General features: G+C 46.3%; 2 protein-coding genes across 2 annotated transcripts in view; one reads left to right on the forward strand and one right to left on the reverse strand.

The window, feature by feature from the left end:
• The window catches only part of GPR137C (G protein-coupled receptor 137C), a 23,046-nt gene extending 9,934 nt beyond the window's left edge, over positions 1 to 13,112 (forward strand). Inside the window, exons 2-7 of the mRNA XM_019556613.1 lie at positions 2,930 to 2,973; positions 4,361 to 4,589; positions 6,778 to 6,927; positions 7,881 to 8,006; positions 8,143 to 8,261; positions 10,236 to 13,112. Coding sequence (XP_019412158.1) covers positions 2,930 to 2,973; positions 4,361 to 4,589; positions 6,778 to 6,927; positions 7,881 to 8,006; positions 8,143 to 8,261; positions 10,236 to 10,407 — 840 coding nt within the window. The 3' untranslated portion in view covers positions 10,408 to 13,112. The remainder of the gene's footprint in view (positions 1 to 2,929; positions 2,974 to 4,360; positions 4,590 to 6,777; positions 6,928 to 7,880; positions 8,007 to 8,142; positions 8,262 to 10,235) is intronic.
• Positions 13,113 to 16,683: 3,571 nt separating this feature from the next.
• The window catches only part of ERO1A (endoplasmic reticulum oxidoreductase 1 alpha), a 26,504-nt gene continuing 19,704 nt past the window's right edge, over positions 16,684 to 23,483 (reverse strand). Inside the window, exons 11-15 of the mRNA XM_019556592.1 lie at positions 20,926 to 21,172; positions 19,940 to 20,009; positions 19,088 to 19,174; positions 18,667 to 18,800; positions 16,684 to 17,169 (exon numbers count right to left, since the gene is read on the reverse strand). Coding sequence (XP_019412137.1) covers positions 17,109 to 17,169; positions 18,667 to 18,800; positions 19,088 to 19,174; positions 19,940 to 20,009; positions 20,926 to 21,172 — 599 coding nt within the window. The 3' untranslated portion in view covers positions 16,684 to 17,108. The remainder of the gene's footprint in view (positions 17,170 to 18,666; positions 18,801 to 19,087; positions 19,175 to 19,939; positions 20,010 to 20,925; positions 21,173 to 23,483) is intronic.

The raw sequence follows: 23,483 nt of genomic DNA on the forward strand, positions 1-23,483 counted from the left end.
GTCTTTCCTGCCCAGAACAGGGGGCTGGACCTGATGATCTCACAAGGTCCCTTTCAGCCCTAAACTTCTGTGAAACGTTAGAAACCAGGACACTAAATCTGCACTTGCAACTATGAATAGAGGGGCCAGTGCCTCTCTCAGAAGGTTGTCAGATGAATGCCAGTATTCCCAAAGCTTCTTGGAAAATAAAATGGCCTTGATGGCTCTGACTCAAAGGTGGAAGAGAGATGGCAAATCAGAATGTGACACCTATTAGTCAGCAATGAAGAATCACTCTAAGGAAACTACTTCAGACTTGAGAGATCCCTCAGAAAATGTCAGCTGTTATTTATTTGCTCTGTCTCCTTCCCCCCCCCCCCCCAAACCCTTTTTGCTGGGGTAGAGATGATGGAACCATTTTTGTATTGCAAAGAACTTGAAAGACCACCGTGGGTCAGAAAAGAATCCATAGCATCAAACAACTTGACATTTCTGGGTTAACCCTGCAAATTTTACGTGCAGGTATTTGCATGCCAAGCAGTGCTGATACTGTGTGGCACTCATAAAATGATCTCGCGTCACCCCAGAATGCTGTACCTGGTTGCGAATCCCTGGCCTAGAACAAAAATGGTGTGGGACCTGAAAGGGATGTAGCTGAAGGGAGGAGACCATAATAAAAGATACACTCAGTCTGACAATGCTTCAGTGACTGCAAATGCATCTACTAGAACTGGTAACATCTTGTATGTTCCCAGCTCACTGGCTCAGCAAAGTCTTGCCATCCTTCATGGTGAAGCTGCCTTTTGAAACTTGCCTTTCTGGCTCAAAAAAAAAAAAGTTGAGATGCAAGGAGCGTGCAGATGCAACCCTGCTTCAGACGCCTCCTTTCCAGATTAGCCAATTAATTCTTTGAACACATGTAGAAATCAATGCTTTCCGAAGGACTAAATCCTGTCTGTAATCTTGTGCTGAACCAGGGAAGGATTAATGGGAGTGACAAAGTACTTAAAGGATGGCTGAGCTTTACTAGTGCAACTTGGCTGCTACTCGTGTCTGCTCTATTTGCTCATGGGCAACCTCCATGTTGAGAAATGGGGACTTGATGATTAAATTAGACCTATGGATTAGGAGGCAGGATGGCCATCCAGTTTGTCTAGTATCTCACTTGTCTAGTCTTTGAATAGCCTCTCATCCAAAGATTTAGTTGTTTGCTCTATTTCTTATTAGTGTTCAGTGGAACTTGGTTTTTCTGCTTCATTTAGGCTAGGATTTTCAAAGGAGTCCAGTGTGCTGTAAGACTGCTCGGCATTGTACCACTCGTTGTTTGTTCTTCATGAAATGGCAAACCAGTGGGCAGCCACCACTTGGCAGGCAAGACTAGGAATCTAGTGAGTCGAGAGCTAGGAAAAAGTGTTTGTGGGAGGGTGGAGATTTGCTGCTCTTGACCCTTAACTCTTGCATTGTGCGGGTGTGTCTGTAACAAAGGACAAAGTCTTCTCTGCTTGTCAGCGGTTAGACCACCCTAATAGCCCGTGAGGGACTCCTTAAACTCTCTTCCAAAACTCCCTTCTGCAAGCCACGTGCAGCTGCTTGGGTTAAAACCAAGGAATTGTTGCATTGTGACTGTTTCCTTGCCCCGCGTGAGTATGGGCCTATAACTACTGCTGCTGTTTAAGGGAAATCTATGCACTATTCCCTTCCTGGCCTGAGACTTGTTCTAGAGTGCAAGATGTAATATGAATTGTGTAATTCAATCTGTAGTCTTCTACAGAATTCAGTGGGCTTGGGCTTAGTCTTCAAGTGAATCATGAATCACTGTTGAAAATTGTATTTGGCCAACTGAGTTTGTCTCTAGGGTGAACAAACCCAGAAGCAGACGCATTGGCTGCATCCACGCAAGTGTGGACGCTTGTGCCGCTGCTAGCTGTCCCTGGGGAAAGCCTGTGCCACGTGCCCTATGGCATACGGCAGGGTATCCCAGCTGGGGTAAGGGAGACTGGGGCCAACACTGGGCTGGTCCCAGCAGCCTTACCTAGGGGTCTCCTGGGGCTGCAGCAGTGGCAGTCCTTCTGTTCAGAGCCTGGTTGGCAGCCAAAGCATGGCTCTGGCTGGCCAGGCTCTCTAGTCTTGGGCAGTATGTGCTGCCCCTGCATGTACCACTGCAGCTTCCCCTCCTTCGCCTCCCCCTGTTTTTTTTACCCTAGGATCCCCTGGGGTCAACTCCTCTTTCTCCCCCCACAACACACTGCTACCTTGCAGCACAGAGAACACCTCAATGTGCAGTATGTGGCACTGCAGATGTGTCTGCGGCACCATGTACAGCACAGCTGCACTCATCTGGATGCGGCCACCGAGAGAGAGTGAGTGTGTGTGTGTGTGTGTGTACCCTCTATTATTGCAATAGCTTTCTCTATGAAGTTTAATCCAATACAAATGGCTAAACTAGAAATAGCCCTTGAATGTTTAATTTAATATAGCAGCTAAAGCACTTTCTTTAATAAGGAAATTAAACAGTACTGAGGCACTAAAATATGCAGTACAAAGAGCATCTCGTCAAGTAAACTTTGAACAGCGCAGCTGTAGCAGCTATAAAATGTAAGGAGACTGGAATTCGGCAGTGTTCTTGAGTGCCTTGGTTTGCTCTTGGATGATAAAACTGGACTTGCTGTTATTGCCCAAAGAGTAATTGGTTTAAGCATAATTCTTTTGTAAGAATACAAGATAACTTGCTACCTACAAACTTAAACACTTTGCTCAACCTTTTTGTCTACATAGCAAGAAGTTGCAGGCTGCAATTTGCATTGATCGGTTTGGAGGGCTATAGACTCCCATGTCTAGAATGGAAACCTGAGTTTCCTTTCCTAGGGAAAGGGACCCCTTTCAGTGTACTGCCAAAGGGACTATTACTTATAATCCTGGTCGTAATGACATTCCTCCCTCTTCTTTCCAGGTTATATTCAAAGTCAAATGTGCAGCAGAATTCAACAAGTACAAGTAAGTAATATTTCCCTTTAGACCACCCTCCCAATATGCTCTTGTTTAATGACAGTGTATATCTGGAAGCCACTGTCTGAAATCAGTAGACTCCTGTGTTAGAGCTTGGTAGGACTAGGTCTGCTCTTTTTCTTTGCAAGGAGTGACTTGGTTAAGATGAGCCAGCCTCTGTGGTGCAGGGTGTGGATAGCAGAGCCCCAGGGAAGCTTTGAGTTCTAGTACAAGAACTGGAGTTTGGTCCCTTGCAGGTCTGGAGTAAAGGACTTGACCACATGTGCTGAGGAGCTGCCGGGACCGCTTACCCGACATGAGTGCCCAGTGTGCATCAGCAGAGAGGCTTTCCTGGAGACTGTACCAGTCAAGAATGTCTTGCTTTGTGCATGGTCACCATGGCTTTGGGAAACTAAATGCCAAGCCTGCTCATGCACCCTGCCTGGAAGAGCACTGCTACACCAGCACTCTGCTTCTCAGTCTCTTTTATGGCAGTCACCCACATCAACCTTTTGGGGACTTGCCCCTGTTTTCCTACTTCCAAATCACTTCTAGTTGGTGACGGGACTAGTTCTGTTCCTGATCTCCAGTGCAGTGTAGCTCACCCTGGAGCAATATGGGCATTTGGCATGGAGTTGCAATTGTATAGGATCAAGAACCGAATCAAAATAGAGTGTAGGCCAGTGGTCTGCAACCTTTAAGAAGCCATGGCTGGAATACCATGTCTCTAGTCTGATGTGGCTTTTGGCAGTATGTCAATAATTGGGCCAGGGACTTGCTTGTCGTTGGTCTTCATATTTTGATGTAGGATGTAATGTAGTTGCAGTCTCTCTTTGTACCAAGACTGAGTGTCTGCATTGTGCTGACTCTGGCTTCTCCATCCAAGGTAAGGTTAGAACAACACTAAACACTGCAAGATAAGAGCTTATTTTTTTTATCTTCTTACAGTTAAGTGTTGTGTAACTCCTATCTGCCCACAAAGGTTCCACAGTTTCCAGAGAGGTGGACGAACCTCCATCCTTGGAGGTTATTTTAAGACCTGGCTAAACAATGTCTGGATGTAGCTGGAGATGCTTCTGCTTTGAGCAGGGGGTTGGACTAGCTGACCTCCTGAGGTCCCTTCCAACCCAAATTTTCTATTAGTCTAAAGATCACAGGATGCCTCATGCTAGAGTTTCTCAGTCTGCTTCTTCTAAGATAAGAGTCTTACAGTGTAATGACTTCTGAATGTCTAAATGTTCCCAGCTTTCATAAAGGCCTCTTCATGCAGCAAGTAATCTTGAGTCTTCAGATTAGGAGTTTGGACACAAAAGCACCACTCCAGAATGTTTGAATGTGGCTATGGAGCAGCTTCATGGACTCCCTCACTTAACATCAATTTCTCATTCCTTTTCAGGGTCCTCATGTATCTGGGCTCCATATTTACCAGCCTTCTCTTCCTAGTTGTGAATGTGACCTGTGCAATGTTAATCTATGGAGATATTCCAGAGAATCAGCTGAGATGGACAGTGTTTGCTCAGGCATTAGCCAATGACACTCTCTTCATTCTCTGTGCCATTTCATTAGCTTGTTGTATGTGCAAACTTGCAAAAATGTCTTCAGCAAATGTCTACCTCGAGTCAAAGGTAGGTGCAACACTTACATTATCAACTGCTTAAACACTGGTGAAATCCATCTCCGTTCAAGTGTGTCTCCAGTTTGTCTAACCAGGCTTGTGCTAGCCTGGCAAAAAAGCCCTTCCAAATGATGTAAATGCCTTTCACTGTTGCAAGAAATCTCTTCTCCTGACCTATGGCCTTAACTGGTTAATGGCTTGTACCCCTTGGAGACCTCCACTTCTCCCCTTCATCTTCTGTAGCACGTAGGTGCTGGACCAGGTGCATAGAGCCTTATGTCAGTAGTGAACCAAGACCTGATGCAGACAGGGTTGCTGACCCTAGAGGGACTTTTACAGTAGTGATACTGAGAGTGAAGGCAGCCTAGCCTTGTCATTGAATTCCTGCTGTGCAAACTGCTGGTGTTCTGTTACTTCCCTTGCGTGAGAGACTATATTCAATCTACCGAGCCTGAGAGAAGTAAAGGGCTAGCGAAACTGCTTTTTCTCCACCCTCTAGTCGTTTCACCTCATAAGGAACACTGGGCCAGGGCACCCACTACTTTCTGCTAATCCTCCAGACTAATGTGCTACTGCTGCTGAAAGCAAGTACTTGGCTACCGCTCCCTGATATAGCCACAACTTCCACTCCTTGCAGCCAGGCCAGGTGAAAATCCCCTAAGTGTTCTTGCATTTCACATAACAGGGACCAGCTTCCTGTAGATAATGTCTGGAGGTAGGTCCAACCCACTGTGGTAACTAGACTTCTTCAACCAGTCCTGCAGCAATGGCCTAACTAAAGATGAGGACTCTGTTTGGTTTTTTTTGGAGGGGGTAATCCCCCTGCCCCATCCCACCAATCTGACCAGTAATGAGCAGGCTTTCCCCTGTCACTGGATAAACTCTAGTGCAGAAGAAGGCAAGGAGCTAGGCATCATGTTGGGCCTTTCCCAAAAAGGATGCAAGAGATCAGGACCTAGACCGCATGCTCAGAAAGCAACTAGATTGTCAGGCACTGGTGTCCAAAAGCATGTCCTTTTTCAGGTTTGAGAAAAGCTGATTGCAGACAAAAGATTCCATATAAATGTGAACTGTTTGCTTGGAGGGACAGAGGAGGGCTGTGCACCAGGAGTGAAGAGGCGGCTGGGAGCCCTTGTAAGACAAAAGTACAACCTAATTGTGGCAGAGAAGGGAGCGAGTTATTCCCTGTGAAGTGCAGGGGGACTGGTAACAGTAGTTGTTAGGTTGATTGGACAAGGGTCACGGCTGCAGGAATTCTGGATAAAAGGCATGGTGACGCACAGCTCTGCTATACTGGCTGCCACTGCCTTCAGAACAGAACTGCAAGTGTATCTGACTTTTTGTGAAGTTCCTTTTTCTGTAAGCTGTTTGTTGTCCCCGGCTAAAATGCCATCTTCTAACTCTTTGGACACATGCTGCTGCCTGAAGCGGTCACTCCTGTGACAGCAGAGCACTTCAAGGACCCTCTCAGATATTCTCAGAGCAGCTTTAAAAAGGCTGTGGTACATCACACCATGGAAGGACCAGTCGCCTTAAAGCCATGGCGTACATGAGAATGTAGCACTGGGGGCTTGACTCTTGACTATTCTTTGGGCTTTGTCTTACATTGGCTGTGTCTAGACCGGGGGTAGGCATCTCCCAGCATGCATGGCATGCAGAAACATTTTTTGCTTGGCAAGCATGCTTCAAAAGAGGCTGGGGCTGTGCTACCACAGCAAGGATCTGTCCTCTTGCAATTCCCCCGCCATCTGCCCCTGGCATGCCAACATCTTGCAAATCAAGGTTGTGGGTGTGTTTTGGCACTCTGCCTAAAAACATTATCAACCCTTGGTGTAGACCATAATGCCCACATGCTTGCATAAACTATGCTTTCTGCTCTACCTACAACTGCGCACCACAGGTAACCTCACAGTTCTAATAGTTATTATTAAACTATTCTGTTAGACCACTCTAACTGTTGTTCTGCCATTCGGTTTGCAAGGCTGCTCCTGCTGGGTTGTTACAGTGAACTTCCCCAGAGTTCAGAGTGAGGTTCTTAGCCCGGTTATCACTAAAATATTTAAAGCTGGTGTTTGAAGTTGATGATCTGGGTCAGCTATTGCACGCACTACTTGCCATGCATAGCCTAATCTTCAGGGAAGACTTGAGTTACAGCGTACTTGTTTTCTAATGCATCTTGTTTCCTCTGCCATTTTTAGGGCACATCCGTCTGCCAGGCTATTCTCGTGGGCTCTGTAGCTGCCCTTCTGTATTCTTCAAGGGCTTGCTACAACCTGGTAGCAGTGGTTATGTCTCCAGACAATATTCCCAGTCCATTTAACTATGGCTGGGACAACCCCTCAGATAAGGTAAAGTGTGTGTGAGAAGTCACTTGGGTCAGTGACAGTGAGAAGTGTGTGTGTTGTGGAGTTGTCTTTAGGGTGTAGATAGAAGTAGAGCTGTCCTGGGAAACCCAATGCAAATACAGAAAGATAATGCATCCCTGGGCGTGTTAGGATTCTGGAGAAATGAGGTTGGTCTGTTGCTAGTTGCTGAAGTCTCCTCCATTGAAGGGGGTTGCAGCAGCAACTGTTAATCTTAAAACAGAGTCTTTGTTCGGAGGGTGACTGTCCTCTTTCTTTAACACTGGCTTGCCCAGCTGTGTTATGAACCATAACAGCGAGAAAGCTGCAATATGATGGCAAATGTTGCTTCCTTATGAGGGATTTGTATACAGACAGGAAACTAAAGGGCTGAAAGGAGATGCACAATGTTAAGCAAATGAGACTTTTTGATCTGATTCTATAGTGTGTACATGCACACCGCTGATACTATCCATTGTACTATGGTATAGCATAGACTGATTTTTATCCTAGGTTTCTGTCGTGGACCAATGAGGGTTATTGTGATGAGCAGAGAAATGGTCAGGAGTAGGTCACCTGGTCCATTGGAGTACTGTGTGTGTCCCCCACCCAGAAACAACCTGTAGCCACATCCTTCTGGCTACTGAGGAAAATGCTTTGTAGGGACGTGGAAACCCTCCCCTGTGCCACTTGATACAATGGCTCTGTCTTAACATATCAGTTGCTTACATTGAGGGGGTCCACACTGGCATAGAAACTCATCTGGGCTAGATGAACCACTAGTCTGCCTAGTCCAGAAATTCCAGTGCCCTACATTCCTGAGGGCATGTACACTCCTGAACAGTGTACACCACATGCATTTTGCTTGGCTGGATCTTAGTCAAGCTTTTGGACCCAAATCCCTTGGGAGTGAACTTGAGTTGCCCAAAAGCCTTCAGTGTCGCGTGCTGTGCTTGCAGATCCACGGGGAAGAAATCAGCGGAGAAGAATTTGTGGTGTTTGGAGTGGTCCTCTTTCTCTGGGAGCTGGTGCCGACGACCTTTGTGGTGCTGTTCTTCCGAGCTCGGAGACTCTCTCAGAACTTGGTATGATGTCACAAACTAATTGCCTTTTAAATATTCTAGTGCAGAGAGTAACATGCGGTAGGATCTGTATTGTGTGGCATCCCCTTCGACCTCAGTCTCCAGAAAGTAGTCACTTCTTCCTGTTCCTCCCTTGCAGACACCAGGTGGGATGATAAACAGTCATAGCTACAGCTCCCGAGCGTACTTCTTTGACAATCCGAGGCGGTACGACAGCGATGATGACTTGTCACGACTTGGCGGAAGAGATGGGGGAAGGTGGGTCATGACTGCTATTCAGATGAGCCACGGCTTGGACTCCGTGTATGCAGGAAGTTGATACGGCTACAGAGTAGCTCACTCTGGCTCCAGAGCCAAAGAATCTGTCATACCAGCTGTGCCCAAAGCATAGACATAAGAATTTGTGGCAGACTGTTGAGAAGCAGAGCTGCAGTTGAGCACTGAAACTGAATTGCTGGCTGTGGTCAAAGTGCCTAGAGCAGGAACCAGCAACCTGTGGCCTTACAGAGCCATTGGATCCAGCCCCCAGAGCTGGGCAGCTGGATGCTTCATGCTGCACTGCAGCTGGTGACAGAGGAGCAGTAGTGGCAAAATGGTGGCAGCCGGGTGCTAGCACCAGCCCACCTTCAACATAACAAGTCATTCTGGCCTGCTGCTGGAAAATATTGCTGACCCCCCTCGTCTAGAGTTTTAAATGTATGTTTGAAGACCAAAAGTCAGACCAGGGTTAGACAGGTGCTGAAAGCTTTAGATGAAATTACTATTGTAGAACCTTGAGCCAAAAGTCCCTTGGAAATAGCCATTCTGTCATCCCCTGGCTTTCAACAGCCTGAGATTATGTGCATCTCTTCTGAGTGTAGTTCCATAGTTGGTCGGGTCAGAAGGGACCTGAGCAGATCATCAAGTCTGACCTCCTGCCATGGGCAGGAATGAATGCTGGGATCAAACGACCCCAGCAAGGTGTTCATCCAGCCTCCTCTTAGACCCCCAGGGTAGGGGCCAGCACCACTTCCCTTGGAAACTGGTTCCAGATCCTAGCCGCCCTGACTGTGAAGTAGCGCCTCCTTATATCTAGTCTGAACCTACTCTCAGTCAACTTGTGGTTGTTATTTCCGGTTACTCCTGATAGTGCTTGGGGGAAGAGGGACTCTTCTGTTCCCCACTAGTCTCTCCGGTAAGTTTTATAGACAACCACCAGATCCCCTCTCAGCCTTCACTTGTGGAGGCTGAAACAGGTTCAGGTCTCGTAGCCTCTTCTGGTAGCCTCTGCTACCCCTTGACCATGTGAGTGGCCCTCCTCTTGACCCTCTTGATGCTGTCCACGTCCCTCCTGAAGTGGGACACAGAACTGGACGCAGTACTCCAGCTGCGGCCTGACCAGTGTCGCATAGAGGGGGAGGATCACCTCCTTGGACCTGCTTGTGATGCATCTGTGGATGTGTGACAAGGTGCAGTTAGCCTTATTGACCATGTCCCTGGATTGGTGGCCCATGTTCATTCTGGAATCAATAGTGACTCCAAGATCCTTTTTTGCCTCTGTACTGATGAGAAGGGAGTTCCCCAGCCTGTAGGTATGGTGCTGGTTCCTTCTCCCTAGGTGCCATACCTTGCACTTGTCAGTGTTGAATCCCATCCTATTCTCATCCACCCACCTCTATAACCTGTCCAGATCTAGTTGCAGCCTGTCCCTCCCTGCTGTTGTGCCCACTTTTTCCCCACATTTTCGTGTCATCTGCAAATTTGAACAGGGTGCTTTTCGCCCCCTCGTCCACGTCACTGATGAAGATGTTGAATAGTGCGGGCCTGAGGACCGAGTCCTGGGGGACCCCACTGCCCACGTTCCTCCAGGTTGAAAATGACCTATCCACCATGAGTCACTGGTCAAAAATGACCATGTCTCTGGCATAAAAACACTAGAACCATTTTGCTAGGAATCACAAAAATCTTAGGCAGCCTCTGGAGTTGGCGATTGGTGCTTGGTGTGGGTAGGGGGGATATAAGAGCCTTAAAACTAGGAATCTTCACTTGTATTTTCTGGTGTTAATTTCAGCACCCAAATTGACACTTTTCTTTTAAAAAAATTTCAGTAGGGGCCAAATTGTTCAGTGGGTGGGTACATGATCTCTGGAAGTCGCCTTTCTTTTTGAGAAGGGTGCTGTTTCATCATCTAGGGGAGTCAAGGTACACAAGCCAGAAGCATGTCTGAGGCTATTCCATTTCTTCTCTTCAAAGCCTGGCTGCCCCTCCGTGCTCCGGCTGGTATGGCTCTCTGACCGGCAGTGACGGCTACCCTGCTGCTCCTCACCTGAGTGGACCTACAATAGATAACGCTCCCCTGCTCTTCACTTCTGGCGACTTGGAATCTAGCAATCGCCATGGCTTATACTCAGCACCACAGAACTGAAGAGGGCTACCGGAGGCAGCTCTCGGGGTGTAAGGTTTGTAATAATTTGTTTTCTAAACGTCTAACTCCATCTACGCAAACATTCCATCACCTAATGCAGCCACAGACCAGGGCCTGGACTCATGGGCTGCACGTAATGAACAAGACTGACTCACGGTACCATGTAGCAAAGTGAAGGTGAACTCTGGAAGCTTTTCGGTCTGTTTGTTTTTTCTCAAGATGCTTGTCGGCAGCTAAAAGCACCAGAGCTTCCTTACTAGAGAAGAAACATCAACTGCATATTTGCACTTTTATCTGCACATTCTGAAGGAACAAATCTCGCTCAGACTCTCCCTGTCTGAAACTTTTTTAATTGCACATCCATAGCTGGGAGGTGTCGTCTTCCTGCAGGAACTGGAGCAAGCATACATGATCTGTGAAAGACTCCGTGGTCTGACCCACTCTCAAAGGACAGTACATCTCCCTTCCTGACAAGCAACAGGGTGCACGCTACTATGGGGACAATGAAGAATATCGATTAAAGCAAAATGTGCCATATTTGCGCAAGATGAAGGGAATGTCTCCTTGCTGAGAACGTGGGCTGGCTCTGACTCAAGGTTCTGGTTTCAGTGGACTGCTGTAATGCCCTGCTCTGGGACCATTGTGAAAGCAAACCTAAAAGCACAGGTACAGGAGGCTTATGTGTACCAAGTAGCACTGAGGTCACTGAACAGCTCTTCACACTTTAGTTAAAAGGAGAAACGCCAACTTGGGAGGAGCAGAACAACCAGAGTTGGTGCTAGGCTTGCGGTGTGATCACTGGGCCGTGAGGTATGGGCATGGCCACATCAGGAAAACACAGTGAGGAGGCTGGGAAGCCGGTGTTATCTGTGAGTCCTTGTTTTGGCCACAACAAATATGTAACAGAGGCTGCTTCGAGCACTAGCTCTGCTCAGGAATGCCCTGAGCAGCACTCAGTATTTATGTGCTTTTGGCAGATTAGCAATTAACTGAACCTTTTTTAACCTAAGCCAAGACAAACCCAGGGAAGTCACTTTTGGAAATGAGATAAGTTTTTTGTTGTGTGTTCTCCCCTTCCTCCCCTCTCCATAGCAGCACTCTGACATAGAAATGGTGGCCCCCATGATGGCTGGAAGAGTTGTGTTCCGATTCAGGTACTTAGCTGGGACCTCTTCAAATCTGTTTCTTCTGTCTCTATTCTTCAGGGTCTACCAACCTCCTTGCCACTGAATATGACCTAGAAAGTGGGTGCGGAGTGCTCTGGGCTGAAGTCCTCAGTATTCAGACTGCAGATAGCTGCTATACTTGCCTTGTGGATGCATCTGACTGAGGAGTCTTTTAACAGAATGGGTTGTTTTTACCCTCTTGGATTGCATTCCAGAACAGGCTTAGTCTCTCAGTCGCTCTTAACTATGTCCAAAAGCTCCCCACTTGAACTAGGAAAGCAGGAAGTGGCAGCCGGGATGCACAGACCTATTTAAAGCAGATGCACGAATGAATTGATTTTTTTTTTTTTTTTTAAATATGCTTCTGGGTTACAAGGTGGCAGCTTCAGAAGAACATGTCCAGGAGGGGTGCTGTTGCTGCAGTCAGTAGGACAGCTGCTGTCTCCAGTTTGTTATAGACTTGTCCAGGGCACCTTCTCCCCTTCATATTTCAGCAGTCCTTGTGCTACAGGGAAAGCTTGGCCTCTTAACGAGAGCTGCTCTTGCTGCTGAAGTGCACAAACCTTGTAGGGTGGCTTGGCTTTTGTATTTCTTCTTTGCTTGTATTTGTTTTTAATTTTTTTTTAATTGAATTCAAACCTCTTGTTAGAGCAGAATGTCACTAAAGGGACTGGGGATGGCCACAGAGGAAAAGGATAGTCTGTCTCTCTAACCCAGTGAGGGTCACTTTCCCCAGGAGACGCTGCTGGTACTTTCAGTAGGCCCAAGGGGCTTCTAGCCTTCTACATTTCTGATGGCCAGGCTTGTGGCTGAGTGTGTGTTTGTGTAGGGTGGGGAGAAAATGAGTGTGTGACCAAAACACGTGCTCAGTTCTCAGAACGTCATAGAGCTTTGCTGGGCAGGCCTGGAGTCTAGAGAGCAAAATCCTCCTCTGTACATCGGAGCATGTGCAAGGAGCAGATTGGTGTCTGTGCTACACTGAACTAGATCTAGTCTGGTTAGCCACCATGTCCAGAAATGGAAGAGCTGGCTTGAAGATCATTCTGGGGATACTCTGAGATCCTTGGTATATCTTTGCTCTTGCTGGCCCCAGGCACAGGCAGCCCGTGCTCATTCTTGCACCCTCTCCAGCTGTTCTGGCAGATTGGTGACTACCCTGCCCTAGTCCTTGAACCCGAGTGTGCTTCCAGGGGATCATTCTGGCTCTTCCCCTGCTGCTTTCTTGTAACTACGGACATGAGACCAGCCTCCTGTCCTGAGCTGCGATGTGGAACCGAGTTGCTCTGTCTCGATCACTGTTCGACTTATGGTGAAACTAACAAGGGACCCAAACTCCATGCACTGCCCTTCTGTCCTCTCCCATGAGTCACCAAAGACCATACGTTTTTAAGCTTCTGGCCCCCATTCTCGCTTTGATTCCAAAGCACTAGGAGCACTTTATGTTTCCTTTGGAGGGAAGGGAGTGTTGAGCAAAAAATATTTAAAAAAAAAAAAAAAAAGGGCTACAGGCTCATTGTTCATATTGCACTGAAGCACATATTAAAAAAAACATCTGATCTTCCTCATTAGGATCACAGGTGAGGGCAGTGAGTCTCATCGCTTCGGCATACTCATGAGCGACTAGCAAACCTTTTTGTTCTGTTTTTATTCATTTTTGTGTGGACAACCATTGATCTCAGAACTCTGACTGCTCACTTTGGGGCTGGTCTTGTGTTTTACTGAAATTAATTTATAGCTGAGAAGAACAATGACACTTTTTTTGTCTTTTGTTTTTTTTTAATCCATAGTTGCCTTTCATTAAACTTTTATCCCTCCACCTTTCTTCCACCTCTTCCCTTTGGTATGGTTTACCAGTGTTTCAGCTTTGCAACCAGCTATCCACTGGTTGCAACAGAAAGCTGTGGCCAATGAATGTATCTATTTGTTGTTCTTCAATAAGCTGTAACCAAGCACTACTCTGAAATAATAATAATAATACCAATAACAATAAAATTTTCTGTGCTATTGTGGGAGTCTTGGCTGAACTTTGAGCCCTGCATAACTTTCTGTTGGCCAATGGGAAGTTTATGGCATGTGTGTGGCTGGCTCATCCACCTGCCTCATACTTCCAGAGGATTTCAGTGAAGAATCACTTCCCTTGGGCAATGCTGCAGAGCTTGGATGCAGCTGTTGTTGGTAATGAGCTTGTTACAGCTCTGAAGTCTAAACCTGATGATCAAATCAAGTAGATTTGATTGCAACCACCCTGTAGGCAGTTTAAAGACTGCAAAGAGGATGGAGCTGGACTGTTCTCAGTGGGAGCAGATGACAGGACAAGGAGCAATGGGCTCAAGTCGCAGCAAGGGAAGTTGAGGTTGGATATTAGGAAAAACTTTCTTACAAGAAGAGTGGTGAAGCACTAGAATAGGTTACTCAGAGAGGGTGTGGACTCTATCCTTGGAGGTTTTTAAGACCTGGGTAGATGAAGCCTTGGCTGGGATGATGTAGTTGGGGCAGGCCTTGCTTTGAGCAGGGGGTTGAACTAGTCGTGACCTCCTGAGGTCCCTTCCAACCCTCCTTTGCAGTGCTTCTATGAGACGTGTAAGTCTACTCCAGTTGGATGAATGCAGCTTTTGTGAGCCTACAGTGCTCTACCTTCTTTGCCATCCAAATGGGGGTCTGGTTAAGGATTTCTATGATATTTGAGGCAGACACACCCTGTTGATGAAGGCACTGCATTGTTCCCTTCTACTCATGGATGCTACAGGATCAGCAGCTCTGGTCCCCTAGTACTGATTACCAGGAGCAGTCACTGCTCATGCTCATGTGTCTGGGTACCAAGACAAAGGGCAATGTACTCCTCCTCCAGAGGAAGCCCACACTCCCTCCCTGCTATGTGCTTCTACTTATGCTTGGCCTGTTCTTTTATTGCCTCATGGGCTCTGAGTCAAGAAATCTCCCCTTTCCCCAGCTAGTGAGCATGTGAACTGATCTCAGAGCAGCTGATGTGCTGGAGTTATTTAAAGGGGCTCAACATGATTTCTTCTTAAGCTGCCTACCCTGGGAGAGTGTGAGCTTAGAGGTTTCCATTTGAGGGTCACTTGCCCAATACTGTTCACCCATCCAGCACTCTTGGCTTATGGAGCAGAGCCAAACCTTTTTTTTTTTTTTGTGGACCACTTTTCTAACCTACCCCTGCACTGAAGAAGGTGGGGCAGGGGAACTGCATAGAGCCTGCTGCAGGTGAGAGGGAGAGATGGTAGCTATGTTGAAAGGGGCTGTGTGAAATAACATGCAGTCGCTGGATAAGACATAAGGCCGGTCTGGGGGGCGGGACTTGCCTGAAAGAGACAGCTGGCAGGGGGAGCTGGAGAAAAGGCTGGAGTCAGGAGGGGCATGAGAGAAGCAACTAAGGATCCCCTTATTCATTGTAGCTCATGAGCCAAGAACAAGGGGCACCTATTGAAAGCATGAGGCAGCTGGTTTAAAACAAGCCAATAGATGTAGCTTTTTGCATGACACAATTAACACTGGGAGTCCATTGCTGCAGAACACTATGAAGGCTGTTAGTGTAATCAGGATCAGAAAGAGATTAGGCATGTGGATGGAAGATGAGTCTTGGGGACAGTTACCCACAACAGCCAGCAATGGAGCGGCAGGCAGCATCAGTTCCTTATGCTCTTCCAGCAAACCATCCGCTGTCAGACAGGCCACCCTGATGGATAAAACCTAGGGCAGAATGAACAGGTGACATGTCTGTCCTTACCAAGGCTAATTTGTATAGAGCCATGCTTGATCTGCGTAGGAGCATCACATTCAGCACGCTGCATCTGGACAGGGCTGGCAGCAGTGGAAATCGGCCTATGCACACAAAGGTACATGCAGATGTTTGGGGAAGTTAGAGTGCGTTAAAAATGAGCACCCAGTCTAACTTAGCTTACCTGGGTGCAGACCTTACAGCTAGATCCCTAGTTAGGTGGACAGTTAGACCTGTCTGACCTCATCTAAGTTAAGTTTACCTCTGAGGCAGTCTAACTTAGATAGGTAGGGTCCGGCAAGACCAATCCAACTAAACTTCCGTACAGTTCTAGCCCAGCTGCTGGACCCAGGCCTGGGACTGTACTTTTCCTACTTCCCTTTGGCACCAGGCTATTTATCCCCCCCAACTCAATGCCCGATGCCCAGATCTGCCCCGCATCTATGGACCAGCCAGGCCTTCCCCACTAGCCCCTCAAGCCCTGCATCCTACTCTCATGCCAGAAACCAAGGAAGAAAGTTGGGTGGGTGGGCAGAATTGGTTGCCTGGGGGGCAGGGAGGGTCAGATCTCACCATCCCCTCCCCCTGTGAACCCTGTTTGCCCTCCTGAGACCACCTCCCCACAGTAGCTTCTCCACCCTGACTTACCTTAGATCTGGTGGCCATTTTTAACTTGTTCTAACCTCTCCAAGTGTCTGTACGTACCCCAAGCCCTCCGTTTAATGTAAATTAATTTTAAACCCATTTGAAGTGGAACATCTCTCTATAGGGGCTTTCATTTCAGTTTAGCTTCAAACCAGTGCTTACCTGGCTGATACTAAAGCAGCGACTGATTTATAATGATACTTTATCAATAGTGGATGTAGATGCAGCATGGTGGCATCAGGCCCACTCCCCAGGGGTCTGGAGATCTGCACACACGAACTCCCCCTGCCCCTCCTCCCAACATTTTTGGGTGTAAGGTTGAAGTGTGCTACCAATTTTAATCCGAGAAAAAGTGTGCCTCTGGTACCGAAAGTCTGGGAACTGCTACGTTAAATTGAAATGGACATCTACAAAAGGGCTTGCACAGGCTCCAGGAAACTGGTGCGAGAGTTGCACCTTTAGCAAAATTGGTGCAGAGCAGCCTGGGATTAGGCACAGTTGCATGCTCCTCCCAGTGCCAGCCATGTGGTATAGCTGTATCCTGAAAACTAGGTGGTAGCTTGTGCCAGGATGACTGCACTAAACCACATAAAAAGATATCTGATCTAAGTGCGCTTCACACCATCTCGTACGTTACTTTTAAAACATCTTAAAAATGGCAATGTCTGGGAGAAGCTAGTGAACAAAGGCAGAGGAAGATGGCTGGCGAAATAAAAAGCAACAGTCTAGTGAGTTACTGTAGTAGTATTTTGTGTTCCTGAATTTATTTGATGTCACAGTTTCACTTGCACCTTCCATTTCCACAAGCAAATAGACTCTTTTTTTTACCCCTGGAAAGACAGTAGATACAGACAGACTATTATTCTAATAACCCTCAAAATCTAAAACCTGATCCTTACATTTTACACACACATTATTCCCAATTCCCACCAACTCCCCGCCCTGCTTTTAAAAAAAATAGATTTTTTTCATACAAAACATTTGGCCTCAGTAACTTGATGACGCAATCATTTTGTAAAATGAAGACATCTTCTCCTAGTGGTCTTTCCCTTTTTTGGCTGCCCGAAGCATGAAGAATACCAGGCTGTTATGCTGTTTTCTAGAAAACGAGCATAAAATTGAAGTTCAAGTCTTTCTCTCCCTCTGCAACAGATTCACAGCACAGTTCGTAACAAGGTCCTGAAGTTTTCCAGCTCTCTAACACTTGTTGAAATCCTGTATGCAAACAGAAGGAAGGAAAAGATACGGTTAAAGCCATGCCAAATACCACCTTGTATTTTTATATAAATACATAGCTCAGGAACTAAACATTTTACATGGTACACAATGAACTTCTGACCTCCCCAGCTTTGCTGAATTGTTTTAAAGCAAACATGCACAGGAGTAAGGGCAGCAGAATAGGACATGGGACCCTTTATAAACAGCTCATTTTAGCTATAGTCAAAAGTCCCCATTACACAGAGGTTAAGAAGTCACGTGCAAGTATTGAAACAGCTGCTCAAGCCGACTCAAGGCAACTATGGAACAACCTTATGCTTATTGCAAAAGATTTCATCATTTTGTGCCAAATGCATTTTGCTAGTGGAGCCCTAGCATCAAACACTAATGCCAAGACTGAGCAGGCTTCATGTATTTACTGTATTCTGTTATGTACCATACACCCCCAAAGACAAGCATCTTGTTTTTTGGAAGGCAGAACATAAGGGGAAAAGGATTTTTCCCCCGGAGTCATGGCCCGGAGCTAGCCTTTTCCTAGGGAGGTTATGGTACAAAAGCGCTGCCTCCTCGCTGGGCCAGCAAGCAGGCAATTTGTTAGCAGCTGTGAAAGTGTTAACACTGGACTCTGCTGCTGCTTGCTTGTTCGCCCAGAGAGAAGGGAGGCTGTTTTGCAGCACAGCTTCTCCATGCTTCTATTCCAGTGACAATAATAAAATCTTGGTGGAGGAAAGGAGCCTCCGTGTCATTACCAGCCTCTTTGGAAGACATGTACCTGTGACGCATACGGCACTCCAGCAGTGACAGCGCCTTCCAAGGCAAATGCATCGCTGCCTCTTGGGTATCATTTTTGTAAAGAGGTGCTTCAGAAGCAACTTGGTGCATCTTAGCTCAAAGGCTGGCATCCAAACTAAGTGCAGGAGTAGGAACAGCAATGATCTCTGCCAGGAGACAGTGGGCTCCTAAAATGGCACACGTAATTTCTTGCACACTTCTGACTCCTTCCTGCTTGAGTCATGAGTGTTGACTGTAACCCCACAGAGAAGTGGAAAACAACAAAACATCAGTGCTCCAAAACTCATGCGGGGCCACAAGACGCTTATGCAGAGCTTAGCAGCATCACTAGCAAAAGCTCTGAATGCAAAGACTTAGGGCTGGAGCTGCTGAGAAGGTGCTTTGGGCACAGACAGATTTGTTCATTAGCTACAAGACGGGGACAGGGAGCAGCTGCTCAGGAACCCGTATCAGCTGTTACCTCAGCATGATCCCGTCGCAGTACAAGGAAGCTAAATCCCCTTGCCTTTGAACAAAGGAGGGCATTTACTACATTTGTGTTGCGACAGAATCACGCAAACACGCCAGCTATCCTCCAACAGCTTAGGAAGATATTGTCTGATCACAAAGCAATCTTTACCTCTGCCTAGACCCTTAGTTTTAGTGCTGCTACCTTGTATTGTCTTTGCACTGGAAAAAATAAACACAAAGTCTCCCACCAACCTTCCAAATGCATTCATCAAGGCGACGATTTCCTGCCTCGTTAGCTGGAATGCCTGGGAGGGGCTGCTCTCAGACATCTTCTCTATCAGCTTTTCTGAAAACAGGATCTTCAGGGCAGTGCCCAAGCCCTGAGTCTGTGCAGGACAAGAAACAGGCCATCAAGCATCTGACTAGTGTGTCCTTTCCCCTCATTTGATTTGTACAGATTTCTATTGCATTAATATCACCTCAATCAAACGGGCTTTGTGTCAAATGCTGCTAAGAGCAGCAACAAAGGAAACCCATCAAAACAAAAACCAAACCAGTGCCCTTATTACTGTTTATATCACGGTAGCATCCAGAAGCCCTGGCCAAGCCAAGACCCCTGTACAAAACCAGAGCAAAGGCATGGTCCTTACCCCAGACAACGTCTAATGCTTACCTGGAGCTTGCCCCAAAGACGACATTTAAAACAACCGACACAGTCCATAATCCTTGAAATATTCCGGAAATGGAACCTAAATTCCTCCTGGGGGGGGAAAAGAAAGAGGGTTTTGTTTTCCCAAGCCCACCACCGTAGTGCAGGTACAATGCAAGACCTCAATGCAAGAAGCCTGCTCAGGGCCTTTGGTTGATGCATTCAGAAAAAAAACCAGAACAACTCAGTACATTATTACCCTGAGATGACATACTCACAGGCTTGGGGAAAATGTGGACACAGGCCCACTTGCTCACGTTAAACTGCCCGAAGCATTTGGAAGACTAATGAATAAGTTGACCCCAACTCAGAATTTTTCCCCTGGTAACTGAAGCTCGTCAACATACAATGCACTCTGCTTAAGTACCTGGCTCTGGGGTGTGGGAGTATGCACTTATACCTCAGTGCAAACCACTACATTAACTGCAGGAACAGCCTGCCCTAGGTTTTCCACACCTCATTAAAGCTCCTTACCTCATTTCTCAAAAGTCTAAACAACTAGACAGGCTCACATTAGTTCAGGGCTGCTTTAAAAGCCTTTACATCGATGGCTCGTGGCCAGTCTCAGCAAGTAAGTAGTTAAATAGAAGAGTCACCTTAAGACAATGGGGCAGAGGGTTCCTATTCACCAAAGTGGTTTATGCATCCTGCTGATATGACAACCACCAGGTATCTGCTTAAGTAACAGGCAAAAAATTGGGAGTGGCATCACATCAAGCAGGTAAGCAAATTATACACTCATCCCTTCTCCAGCAGGGTTTGAAACACTTTGTTGTCTTCCAGATGTAGCAGGAGAGGGGGCAGAGGGACCATTACCTTCAGTTTGGCAGCTTCTCTTGCATTCCCAGCAAACAAGGAGTTTTCATCAAAGTGCAAAGGGAAAGATCTGAAACATGAATGAAGACAGGACTGAAGATGACATTTTTTTAAATGCCAAAATGACTTGGAGGCTCCTGAGTCACTTCAGAAAATGAGATTTAGACTCCTGAGTCCTTTGGGTGTTTTGGTACTTTACCCTGTGTCTTCTCTTAGTGTCCTTTCTGTCTCTTACAAGTATTGGGAATTCTCATAAGGACACTTTTGACACAATAGATGGGAAGGTACCGGCACCTCCTTAACCACAGAGGCCAGGCATCGGAAATGGACAAGCACGTGTGTCACCTAGAGCAGTGGTCTCCCAAGTGGGGTGCATGCACCCCAAGGGTGCGCAAGACGATCCATTGGGGTGCGGGAAGAAAATATTAGAATTTCTATTTCTGTTTATATAAATATACATATATTGGGGATGCATGCTCAAAATTTTTTTACTGATGGGGGTGCACGATCAAAAAACAGTTTGGAGACCACTGACCTAGAGGACCAGCTTCTAATCAGAGCTACCTTCCATTGCGCACATAGGTGACTAATTAGAGCTGCCCATAACCAAGACATTCAAGACTATTTTGAACTCATATAGAAACCTAAAGCTGGCACCCGAGAGCTCATTCAGACAGCTTAAGTTTGGGAGCGGACAATGAGGCAATTTATTAGACAACTCTACTAATCCTTTTTTTTTTTCCTTCAGACTAAGACGTTAAACGGTGGAGCCAGTTGTCCTGTGTTGCATTTTGAGTTCAGGTGTCTATGAATTTCCTAATAATACCATCCTACTAGCTTGACCCATATTATCCCACTGAAAAAAAAAAAAAAAAAAAAAAGCAACTTCTTTAAAAGGCTTCCAGCAGAGGAGGGGCTGTTTTCCTCACTGATTACTGCTCCCTTTGCACCATTATTCTTTTTCCCCAGTGACTGACTGTATTTACTTGGTTAGGTGAAGAATTTGCAGCAGCAGGGCTTTGGTCTCCGCATCTTTGACTTGATTCCCTGTGAACAACTGGAAGCCCGGGCGGTCGAAGTATGGCAGAACTTTCGACAAGGCCCGTAACTCGATCAGGTAGATGAAATACAGGTTCTTGAGTCTCCTGGGCCCTTCTCCTCGGGTCAGTATTTCATCGAATCTCTGCTGGAACTCGGTAACGTTGTGTCCCCATTTCTTCTCCGCCCACGTATCTGAGAGAAGGGGGAAAGCAGCTCTTTGAAAACATGATTTCAGCTCAGTGAAATTCTCCTTCGTGTGACACTACAAGCCACCATGACTATGGCTCATTGTTAGAAATTAAGGTTTAAAATGCACAGGCCCAATCTCACACAAAGCTGCTCTAGCTGAAAGGATGGTGCCATTTTGCACCCAGCTGTCTCCCAAACCTGGTGTGGACACTAAAATCAATTGAAATGCAGCTCATTTACAAGTACAAGCTGCATTGCTATCTCCTGTTTTAAACTGGTTTAGGTGGATCAATGGCAACTTGCATCCATTTGTTTAAATCTGACTTCAAATTAGTTTCATTTAAACCAGCATTAGCTGGGGCGTTGGCAAGACCTCAGCCACGTGTAATGTATCAATTCCTTCTTCATCATGCAGCACCTAGTAATTGATGCCCCACATTTCTTTCTTTCACTGTTGCTTCCCATTCATTTACTACAAAAAAGATGGTATGATCCCCTGCTGAGGGTGAGCTTCCCTATTACAGTGCATCAGGAGCAAATGCTGGGCCCAAAGTGCAGGTCAGCAGTTAATGAAACAATACCACGGCTCAAAGGAGCGTCTGTGTGTATCTCAGGGCAGATGCACAAACAAGTTACTGTGGGGTAAGAGAGGGGAGGGACTTACTGTGCAACTAGTTTGGGGTAACTGCCCATGTGCATGCTCTTATGCTGAAACAAGTGGAAACTAGGCAAAAGGCAGGGTAGATTTACTCCTTATAGACTAAATCAGAGACGCATAAGCTTTCATAAGCAGCAGTTTATTACATTCTGTAGTAGCTTAGCTCTCAGTGAAGGAGGGCTACATTTCCCTAGATTAGTCCCACTTACTACGGGATAATCGTATGTACGTGGGCAGTCATCATGGAGCACGTGAAACATGGTAAATCTACACTCTCTGTTACCCCAGAGTAAGTGGCTTGTGTGCCCATGCCCTTAGAGAAAAAAGCAGCAGGACACTCCTGTGCATGGTGGTATTGCTCATCATTTCACTTGTAACAGGCCACAGATCTGTGAAACATGGCAACATGAAAGGGATGAGGATTAGCGATATTATATCTATGTCTATATAGATATAATATATCATTTTCAAGCTCCTAAAAGATTATAATCCAGAAAAACTGCATAAGAAATACAAACCCAACAACAATAAGCAATGCATAACCACCCACCACCTGGTGACTGGATCACCAATAGCACGGGATAGACAGCAATGGTATTCACGCAGGCTATAGAGAATTAAATGAGAGCCTGTTAAATACGGACCATGCTAATCTTAAAGAATCCTGCAGAGCAGTGCTTTTCAACGTTTTTCCATTTGTGGACCCCTAAAAAATTTCTAAAAGAGGTGTGGATCCCTTTGAATTGTAAGTGTGGGTATTCACATACTTTTGATGGATCATAATCATCTTTTGCAAATCCCATGGACATAAGCCATGTACTAACATGAAAAGTTGCCAGTGCCTGTCCTGGCAGCGTATCACTTGCCTTGGCCAATCTAAGTCATCCAAATCATATTTTTCCCTGAATGTTATGGGCTATTAAGAAGTCGGACTGAAAATGTTGGTCTGGAGTCTCTTTTCTATGCAGTTTCTTTTTATTGTAATCTTTTTAGGAGTTTGAAATTTTGTATATATAAACAATATATATAAAATTATAAATAACGTGTATATATAAAATGTATATAATATTAAATTTTTGCTAATCTTCATTCCTTTCATGTTGCTGTATTTCAAAGCCTGTTGTCCTCCAGCAGAGATCGCTGGAGTTCAGATTCAGACACTTCACGGAAAGTGGTGCGCCAATCCCGGGGCGGGGGGTTGGGAATCAAAACTCCCCAAAAAACCCCCACACCTGGGAAACGCATTAAAATCTAAGATAAACTGCTCCTCCAAATTCCTGTATAGAGCAGAACAATGGAGGATTAGCTAGGCTGACGGGCAAGGCTAGGTCACTGGGGGATTTGTATGAGCCAAGATGAGGCCTGACTCCTGGTTGGGCCAGCTATGTCTAAGGTAGAGAGCCTGGCTCTGAGTATCTGCTACAGGCACCGCAGGGAAACTGCCCTATTTCCAGAGGTGCTAAAAGCACCCTGTTCAAATTTGCAGACAACACTAAGATGTGGGGGGAATGTGGGCACACTAGACAGGAAGAATAGGCTGGACAGGTTACAGGGGTGGGCGGATGAGAACAGGATGGGTTTCAATACTGACAAGTGCAAGGCGCTGCAGAAAAGGATCTTGGAGTCATCACTGATGCCAAGATGAACATGGGCCGG

This window comes from Crocodylus porosus, unplaced genomic scaffold, assembly GCF_001723895.1.
Source record: "Crocodylus porosus isolate Cpor-Errol unplaced genomic scaffold, CroPor_comp1, whole genome shotgun sequence".
Classification (NCBI taxonomy): domain Eukaryota; kingdom Metazoa; phylum Chordata; order Crocodylia; family Crocodylidae; genus Crocodylus; species Crocodylus porosus.